Source organism: Galeopterus variegatus, unplaced genomic scaffold, assembly GCF_000696425.1.
Source record: "Galeopterus variegatus unplaced genomic scaffold, G_variegatus-3.0.2 Scaffold812, whole genome shotgun sequence".
Lineage (NCBI taxonomy): Eukaryota > Metazoa > Chordata > Mammalia > Dermoptera > Cynocephalidae > Galeopterus > Galeopterus variegatus.
Window position 1 is genome coordinate 170968 of NW_007726923.1, and position 10799 is coordinate 181766.

The 10799-nt window shown below is 36.4% G+C and overlaps 1 protein-coding gene across 1 annotated transcript in view; it reads right to left on the bottom strand.

The window, feature by feature from the left end:
- SLFN5 (schlafen family member 5) overlaps positions 1–10799 on the bottom strand; it is a 31860-nt gene that overhangs the window by 5911 nt on the left and 15150 nt on the right. Inside the window, exons 2-3 of the mRNA XM_008572623.1 lie at positions 7328–8367; positions 6182–6307 (exon numbers count right to left, since the gene is read on the bottom strand). Of these exons, the coding sequence (XP_008570845.1) occupies positions 6182–6307; positions 7328–8351 (1150 nt within the window). The 5' untranslated portion in view covers positions 8352–8367. The remainder of the gene's footprint in view (positions 1–6181; positions 6308–7327; positions 8368–10799) is intronic.

Below are 10799 nucleotides of genomic sequence, written 5' to 3' on the forward strand. Positions count from 1 at the left end.
TTCGGATCCCATATAGAGACCGGTCTGCTCACTGGTTGAGCACGGTGCGGGCACGACACCGAAGGTTGCGATCCCGTTGCCGGTCATGAAAAAAGACAAAAAAGGAAAAAAAAAATCAGAGCCAAAATAAATGAAATTGAGACTAAAAATACAAATCAAAAGATCAATCAAAAAGTTGTTTTTTTGAAAAAATAAACAAAATCGACAAACCACTAGCTAGACTAACCAAGAAGAAAAGAGGAAAGACCAAAATAAATAAAATCAGAAATGCAAAAAGAGAGATTATAACTGATACCACTGAAATACAAAGGATCATTAGAGACTATTATGAACAACTATACATCAACGAATTCGAGAATGGACAAATTCCTATATATATACAACTTGCCAAAATTGAACCAAGAAGAAACGGAAAATCTGAACACACTGATAATGATTAATGAGATTGAATCAGTAATAAAATGTCTCCTGACAAAGAGAAGCCCAGGACCAGATGGCTTTACTGCAGAATTTTACCAAACTTTTAAAGAATGAATACTAATACTTCTCTATTTTAAAAAATTGAAGTGGATGGAATTCTTTCAAATTCATTCTACAAGGCCAGCATTACTATGATGCTAAAACCAGGCTAGGACACATGAAAAAAAGAAAACTGTAGGCTGATATTCCTGATGAACATAAATGTAAAAATCATCAACAAAATACTAGCAAACTGAATCCAACAGAACATCAAAAGGATTATACACCACGATCAAGTGGGATTTATCCCAGGGATGCAAGGATGGTTCAACATACACAAATCAATAAGTGTGATACTTTATATTAACATAATGAAAGAAAAAAAACCCACATATGATCATCTCAATAAATACAGAAAAGGCATTTGAGAAAATTCAACATCTCTTCATGATGAAAACCCTCAACAAATTAGGTATAGAAGTAAAGTATCTCAACACAATAAAAACTATATATGACAAACACAGCTAACATGATACTGAACATGGAAAAGCTGAAAGCTCTTCCCCTAAGAACTGTAACAAGACAAAGATTCCCATTCTCACCACTTTCATTCAACATGGTACTGGAAGTCATAGCCCGAGCAATCAGGCAAGAGAAAAAAATAAAGGTATCTAAATTGGAGAAAAGGAAGTCAAATTGTCTCTGTTTGCAGATGACATAATCTTACATAGAGAGAAACCTAAGGACTATACCAAAAAACTCCTAGACCTAATAAATAAATTCAGTAAATTTGCAGGATACAAAATCAACATACAAAAATCAGGACCATTTCTATATACCAACAATGAACTGTCAGAAAAAGAAATCAAGAACACAATCCCATTTACAATATTGACAAAAACAAACAAACAAACAAACAAACAAAAGTCTAGGAAAAAATTCAACCAAGGAAGTGGAAGATCTCTACAAGAAAAACCATAAAACACTGATTAAAAAAATTTTAAAAGATACACAAAAATTGGAAAGACATCCCATATTCATGGATTGAAAGAATCAATATTGTCAAAATGACCATACTACGCAAAGCAATCTACAGATTCAATGCAATCCCCAACAAACTACCAATGACATACGTCACAGAAAAAAAAAAACAATTAAAAAATCTATATGGAAAAACAAAAGACCCTGAATAGCCAAAGCAATCCTGAGCAATTAGAACAAAGCAGGAGGCATCATACTCCCTGACTTCCAAATATACTACAAACCTATAGTAATAAAAACAGCATGGTAGTGGCACAAAGACAGACACACAGGCCAATAGGACAGAATAGAGAATTCAGAAATAAATGTACATACCTACAGCCAACTGATTTTTGACAAAGGTGCCAAGAACATACATTGGGGAAAGGCCAGTTTCTTCAATAAATGATGCTGGGAAAACTGGAGATCCATATGCAGAAGAATGAAACTAGACTGTCTTTCACCACACACAAATACCAAAATCAAAATGGATTAAAGACTTAAATGAAAGACCTGAAAATATAAAACTACAAGAAGAAAACACAGAGGAAATGCTTCAGGACATAGGACTGGGCAAAGATTTTATGAATAAGACCTCAAAAGCACAGGCAACAAAGGAAAAATAAACAAATGGGATCATATCAAGCTAAAAAGCTTCTGCACAGCAAAGGAAACAATAACATAGTGAAGAGACAACCTACAGAATGGAAAAAAATATTGGCAAACTATTCATCCAACAAGGGAATAATATCCAGAATACACAAGGAACTCAAACAACTCAATAGTTAAAAAAAAAAATCCAAATAAAAAATGGGCAATGACCTGAATAGATATTTCTCAAAAGAAGACATACAGATGGCCAACAGGTAAATGAAAAACTACTCAACATCACTAATCATCAGGGAGATACAAATCAAAACCACAATGAAATATCATCTCACCCCAGTCAGAATGGCTATTATCAAAAAGACAGAAAACAACAAATGCTGGCAAGGATGTGGAGAAAGGGAAATTCTTATACAATCCCACTACTGAGTATATATCCAAAGGAATGGAAATGATCATGTCGAAGGAATACGTACACTCTCATGTTTGTTGTGTCTCTTTTCACAATAGTCAAGATATGGAACCAACCTAAAAGTTCCATCAACAGATGATCAAAGAAAACATATTATAGATCCACAATGGAAGAATGAAATCCTGCCATTTGCGGCAACATGGATGAGCTTGGAGAAAATTATGTTAAGAGAAGTAAGCCAGGCACAGAAAGAGATACACTGCATGTTCTCACTCATACGTGGAAGCTAAAAAAGTTGATTTCATAGAAGTAGAGAGTAAAATAGTGGTTACTAGAGACTGGTTAGGGTAGAGGGGAGGGTGGAATAGGGAGACGGTAGTCAATGGATACAATATTGTAGCTAGACAGGAAAAATAAGATCTAGTATGCTATAGCATTGTAGGGAGACAACAGTTAATAACAATTTTATTGTGCAACTTCAAATAGCTCATAGAGAGGATTTTGAATGCTCCCAACACAAAGATATGATAAATGTTTGAGGTGATTGATATGCTGATTACCCTGATATGATCATTGCACACTATAAATGTACCCAAATATCACATTGTACCCCATAAATATACACAATTATCATGGGTGAAAAAAAATAAAACAAAACAAAACTAGGAGCTTTCCTACATGCCAGCAACTCACAACCAGAAATTAATATCATTTAAGGATCCCATTCTAGGATTAAATTTAATATACAGTAACAATATGGGTGAAACTTTGAAACAATAGAGAGATATACCATATTTCAGTGATTATAAATGGACTTAACATCTCTGAAGTCAGGATACATCTTATAGTTTAATTGGCAATGTTTTCTTTTTTAGTGTTAAATAAAATAATAGCACAAAGTTGTTTTCTTAAGTTTGACAAAATATGGTAAATGGCTAAACATTCCATGTTCAACAATGAGACTTTTAATTCACTTTTGCAAAATGACAATTCTTTCCAAATTAATTGATTTCATGTAATAGTCATAATTGTCATCAAAATAATCTCAGATTACTTTTTTTTTTTTTTTTGTAGAACAAAATGATTCTGAAGCTTCTTGTAGAAAAGAAATATCACGATAATGATGTTAGTTAGTGAAAGCATATTTGGATATGTTTTGGTTAACAATTTGGCAGTATTTATCTAAATTTTCAAGCAATTGTTACTACTTAGAATTTATCCTAAGAAACACATCAGGTATTTTCAGAAAAATGTATATTGTAGCACTGTTTAAAACAGAAAAAAAATAGACATTATCTAAAAGTTCTTCAGAAATGGGACTAAAGAAGTGATAGCAAGGGTATTTGCAAAGTTCTAGCTTTTTCTTACTTGGGTAGTGATTACCCAGGTTTCACTGTATAATTATTTGTTAAATCATATCTTTGTTTTATACACTTTCTGTATGTCTAATATATTTCACAATCAAAACAACTAAAAATAAGAACATTTATGTTTGGGGATACTATGAAATACTACACAGTCAGTAAAAGAATAGGGTAAATTGGGTAGTCATGACAAGATGTACATACACATTACTCAGATGAAGCCCTGTGCTTTCATATGGCTGTGGTCCATCTATTTTCACTGCCTAACAGTATTCCATTATGTGCATATACCACAATACATTTATTCATTGTTGTGACAATAGATGTTTTGGTTGTTTCCTGTCTAAAGCTATTACAAATAGTGATTATATGAGGACTTGGGTCATATCTAAAATTATACACATCTCCTGATGGATGTGTACACATTTTCTCTAGAAACTAGAAGGAATTGATGAGTAGTAGTAGAGTATGCAAATGACCAACTATACAAGGTAATGCCAAGTTTGCTTTCCAAAGAGATTAGACCAAATTAAACTCCCAGCAGTAATGTACAAAAGATCACATTTACCAACAACATCTCCGACACCCGATTTTGGCAATTCAGTGGTGTACAGTGGTATCTACTTGTAGTTTTTTGTTTGTTTGCTTGTCTTTAAATTTTAAAAACATTGTCCATATTTATGGGGTGCAGTTTGTTGTTTTGATGCATGAATATATTGTATAATGATCTAATCAGAATAGTTAGCATATCTATCACCTAAACATTTACTATTTCTTTGTGGTTATAACATTAAAGATCTTCTTTTCTGGCTATCTTGAAATACACAATACAATATTATTACCTATTGTCACCCTAGAGCACCAGAATTTATTCTTCCTATTTAATTGGAACTTTGTAATTGCAACTTTGTACCAGTCTACCAACATTTCCCTGGCCCCTCCCTGCATTTTTCTTAATTGATCCATGATAATTGTATGTATATGGGTACATTCATACTGTGTGCAATAACCATTTCAGGGTACTTAGCATATCTATCACCTCAAACATTTGTCATTTCTTTATGTTAGGAACATTCAACATCATCTTGACTAGCTATTCAAAGATACATAGTACTTTGTTGTTAAGTGTGGTCTCCCTGTATTACTATAGAACACTAGATCCCTTTCTTCCTGTCTCTCTCCTGTTTGGTATCCACTGACCATCCTCTCCTCATCCCTTCTCCCCCTTCCCCCCACTAATCTCTAGTAAGCACTATTCTACTCTGTACTATGAAATCAACTTTTTTAGCTTCCACATGTGAGTGACAACATGTGGTATTTCTCTCTCTGTGCCTGGCTTATTCCACTTAACATAATTTTCTCCAAGCTCATCCATGTTGCTGCAAATGGCAGAATTTCATTCTTTTTTATGGCTGAGTAGTATTCCACCGAGTATATATACCATATTTTCTTTAGCCAGTCAACCACTAAAGGACATTTAAGTTGGTCCCAACTCTTGGCTATTGTGAACAGAGCTGCAATAAACATGGGAGTGCAGATATCCCTTTGATAAGTTGACTTCCATTCCTTTGGGTATATACCCAGTAGTGGGATTGCTGGATCATATGTTAGTTTTACCTGTAGTTGTTTGAGAAATCTCCATACCTTTTTCCATAATGGCTGTACTAATTTGCAATCCCACCAACAGTGTATAGGTGTTCCCCTTTCTCCACATCCTCGCCAGCATTTGTTATTCTCTGTCTTTTTTATAACAGCCAGTATAGCTGGGGTGAGATAACATCTCATTGTGGTTTTGATCTGCATTTTGCTCATGACTAATGGATCGAGCATCTCTTCTTAAGCTTATTGATATATGTGACTCTTTTTTCTGAGAAATGCATCTTTATAACTATTCCCCATTATTCTATTGGGTCGTTTGTCCTTTTAAAAATTTGTATACGTTTTCATGGCATTCTTGATACCAATCCTTTGTCAGCTACATGCATTGCAAATATCTTCTTCAAATTTGTAATTGAATCGTCTTACTTTCTTTAAGGTATCTTTTGAGGAACAGAAGTTCTTAATTTTAATGTAGTGGAATTTATCAACCTTTTTGTTTAATACTTTTGTGTCTGGTATAGGAAATCCTTTCCAACCGTAATGACAAAATTATTCACATACATTCCTTACTAAAAGTTTTAAAAGTTTGTTTCTGATATTTAAGTTCTTAAACCTTCTGAAATTGGTTTTGGACATCATATAAAAGACGACTCAAATTTAATTGTTTCCCATATGAATGAACAACAAACATGTTCCAAGGCAACCAGAGGTGACATATTACCTGGAAAGTAACGTTCCTGCTGTTCTTTAAGACATTCCAAATTCTTATGAGTGCACACAGTCCTGCTGCAGGGAGTGGCGGATGACAAACTCAGTGCCAGGACCATCTCGGAAAACCTGGAAAGATCTTAGGAAACAAGAACCAAAGGTTCAATATGCAAAAAGGCAGACCCCAATTTACAGCTGAACAGTGTTGCAAAGTCTTTTACTTAGTCTTATAACTCAAGGCCACGGCCCACATATGCTTGTGTTTACATCCCAGGTCAGCTAAGGAAAGCATCTGAGGTTTTGTGAGGGGGGGAAGAAAACAACTAGTGTGGAGCAACAGTTTTTAACTTTTAATTTTATTAAAATAAATAATATGTTGTTTTAACTTTATTAAAACAAAGCTATTTTAGACTGTTAGAGTGATATTTTTGAAGAAATATGATTAGATATGAAGGTCAATGGATACAGATTTCTGAGCAGATTCTGAAAGTAGGCTTCGTTTTTCCTGGACTTTTGAGGAAGTTACCATTGCTTTTCTTTTGTCTAATTTCATCTCAGTCTCTCCTTTTCCAAGGTGGATGCATCTCACCAACACTACTCTTTGGCTTATTAGTCATAGTTAGCATCACATGTTGGCTCCCTAAAGGAAAAATGGGAAAGGAGAGGGAAAGCTACGGTTTGCTTATGTTTTGGTTCAAAATGGAAGAGGGTCAATGAGAAAGAAATTTAATCAGGGGAATCGGTCAAGAATGGGAAGTCAGACGAAAGTGGCAGGACGTTAAAGAGGACACATCTGTACAGGTGAAAAAGGAATTCCCTGAATGATTGAATGCAATTCATAATCAGAAAGGAAAAGATTTGAATACGAACACAAGAAGGGGTGTGAAAATAGAAACAGCTAGGTCAAACAGCCCCCCGCACCAACCTCTAGTGGGGCTCCTAGCCCAGGGCATCTGTTGAATGCAGAATATTCTAGATGGGTGGAGGGAAGGAAGGGCAATGACCCACAAACTGCATCTATACAAATTAATAATTCTGGCATCTGCAACTCAGAGAGTCCCTCTAGAGTTCCCCAGATTCCAGAGAACACCGTATCTCCCTTTCCTCCCTGCCCCACCCCCAGCAAATATTACAATCATTGTTGGTCCTGCTCCCTGACCTGGGTCGGTTTCCATCATCTTAGCTGCCCATTCCTTTGTGGCTAGCTGTCTCACACGGTTGTCCTCCACCTGCCAGGAACTAGGCACTTTGGCAAACACCGCACAGCAGAATCTCTCCACCTTGACCGCACAGACGTATCCACGGAGGACCCCCTTATCGTGTACCTCAAGGAATTTGATAGCATATTGTATTTCATGCCTCTGCGTACAGAGATGATGGACGGGTAACCTCCTAATACAGCCATTAATAGAATTCCTCAAGGTGGTAAGATCTGTTTTCTCTTTTTCACATCCAATGACTTGACGGGTCTCATCATGCACACCAAAAAATACGTATCCTCCTTCGGTATTTGCAAATGCAGAAACACATGTGGGGAGGTTCTCTTTAATGCATTGTGACACATCTGCTGTGAACATTTTGAATTCAACGTGCGTGGATTCAGTAAAGGTGAGTTTTTCCAGGTACTGAAGCTGTGCTCTATCAAATAAAGCAGCAGCCGAGGCCTTCATGTTAGCTTCATATTGTGCACCAACCTGAGCTTCCTGTGGACTTGACGAGTTGGAATTATTAATATTCATAAGAGTCTGACTCTTCTGCTTGAGAAAAGCCAGCGCTTCCTGAGAATCCATGACATCAGTAAATGTTCTATGTCTGTGGTACAAATTGGTGCACAAGGTAGCAAGTCGTACACCAGAGGTCTCCGTGTTCCATGATTTCACAAAAATCAAGAAGAGGTTTCCCTGCTGCATCTCATCTAAATAGCTTCTGAATGTCTCAGGCAGGTCCAATCCATGACTCTCATAATCATTCTCAGACTCAGCCTTGATCACTCCCCCACCAGAATTCAGCAGAGTACAAATTGCTTGTGAGATGGTTTCATTCTCTTTCTTCCGCAGTTGAGGGTCCATTTCCTTCCTTTCATTAACCCCAAGGGTAACTTTTCCTACGTCTATAACCAACTCGGCAAAGTTTGTTTCCAGATCAATCTTGAGACTCATCTTTTCAGCACTTGGCCTATTCATACCTTGAAATGTTCCTCTGAAAAACAGAAAGAAAGAACCATTAGGATAGGACAAAAATAGGAGGGGGGTGGGGCAAGAAAAGCAGCAGTTGAAAGCCGTTCTTCTGAGGTTGGTCACTTCATTTTTTTGTGATTCATGCATAGATAAAGTCTGTAGGGCAGGTCGAGGAGCTACATTTGTTGAGAGCCCACTGCCACTACGGAAATGATCAAGGGGCTATTTTTTTCTGCTGTGATTTTACTAACTGTTTCTGCCAAGTTCTCTGAGTGGCAGGGTCTCTCAGGTCACCTGCAGAAAATAGGAAATTTTTACAATGATTGTGGACTGGAGCTGGAATGTCACTGGAAAGTTTGCATGGTCACAGGTGTCTTGGGTATGCTGATGTTTATTGTTTTTCTGGGTTCTTTGTATTTCTCCTCTCACTGAGACCTGGGCAATTTTCAAATTTTTTTGTAGCCCAGTTATGGGAAGGAACAAATCTGATTGAGTTGGTAATTTATCATTGTTGCTGTGGAGCAGGTCCTTTAGCTTCCCCTGATCCAAACAGTTCCCATCTTGTCCAAAAAAATGTGTGCATATATACATATACGTGTATGTGTGTATATGTGTGTGTGTGTGTGTATGTTTAAAGCCCATGAGGGGTCTTCAAAAAGTTGATGGAAAGATTTGTATTATCTTTTTTAAAAATTGAAATATATTGATTATACATATTTATAGGGTACAGAGTTAAGTTTTAATTTTAGTTTTCCACGAACTTTTCGAAGTACCCTCATACACACAAACACACACACACAGACACACACACACAAACACACACACACACACACACACACATCCCAGCTCTGCTTCTGTGAGCAGGGGCCATAGAGGGGCAGTTTCAGTTAGATGGAGCATCAGCAAAACTGAAAATAACATCTCAACACTAGGATACATCTTGATCCATATTCAGCTTGCTCCACAGTAGCTCTACAAAACATCAAGCACTGACATAAAAAATAAAAAAGTACTTTACTCCTGTGGGAGAAAAGTAGTGATCCAGAAGAGAATAAATCAGAGGTACATGATGTAAACACTGGCAAAAGACCTCAGGTTGATGTTGGGGTATTGCCAGGAAAAGCCACATGTCCAAGCTGCCAAGAATTGCAGGTCCTTGAATTTAACTACATCCCAGGTCTAGCCTTATAAGACCATAAAATTAATCTTTTTAGGAACCCCAAAGCTGGTAGGTCTGAGGAAAGCTGATTTATTACCCAAAACTCAAAACAGACTGAAGTATTTGATCCATAATGGTACATGATTCCTGTTCAGTGAGAACTGTGACTATCAGGGAGCTCAGGCATTTATCTCAAACTTACATCTTATTCTCTTCCTGTAGGTACAGAACATGTGAAGCCAGATTTCAGAAGTCTGCTTGGAAAGCATGAAATCAGATCAAAGGGGCTTTTTATGACTTGATTGACCCCAGTATACAATAATTTCACACAGCTGGGCTACAAAGCAATAACCAAAAGGGAGGTGGCATAGAATAATAGTAAACAGCTCAGGCGGTGGAGGGAGGAAGACCTGAGTTTACATTCTTTTCCCACTATTTGCTAGCTTTGTGTCTTTGGGAAAATTACTTAACCTATTTTTATATATTCTGAAATAGAGGCAACAGAACTAACCTGATAATGTTTTGTGAAATTAAAATTGAAAAAATAAAGGCATGCATCCTGGAGATGTGAAGAAGAAATTTCAGAGCATCACTGTTCAAAATAGCAAAAGATTGAAAATAAACTGTAACAGTTGTGCTAGGTATAGAAAACAGCATTCACTTGTACTGCTACATGCACTATTTTGAATGAACTCTAAGAACATAATATTGAAAAAAAATGCAAACCACATCTAGTATGATTCCACTTATATGAAGTTCAAAAGCAGGCAAAACTAAAGAATATGTTATTTAGGAATTATATATAGGTAGTATATATAAAGAAAAGCAAAGGCATATTAGCTCTAACAGTCAAAATAGTGGTTACCTCTGGTGCAGGAGGAAGAGGATAAAATTAGAGGGTAAGAATATACAAGAAGCATCTGCGGATCTAGAAACATATTTCTTAATCTGGGGTGGGTAGGTGGGTGTTCATTTTAATATTATTTTTTAACTGTGAAAATAAAGTTATATTTTCTTTTGTATGTGTGATATATTTTACAATAAGATTACCCCAAAATAGGCTTTCAAAAAAAATATTTTTTTCTAGACATTGTTATACAGGTACAAGCTTTCTGCTCAGGCAGACAATGGATTCCTGAAGGACCCCCTCCATTTTTCCACTTGTGTCTTTTCATTCCTAGTTAAAACCCTAGAGCCCAACCCTGAGAGACACACAGATTCATTAGACTCTGCTAAAACACACACACACACACTCACCATTGTTGTTTTTCAAAGGCAGATTCAGTGTTCCCTAT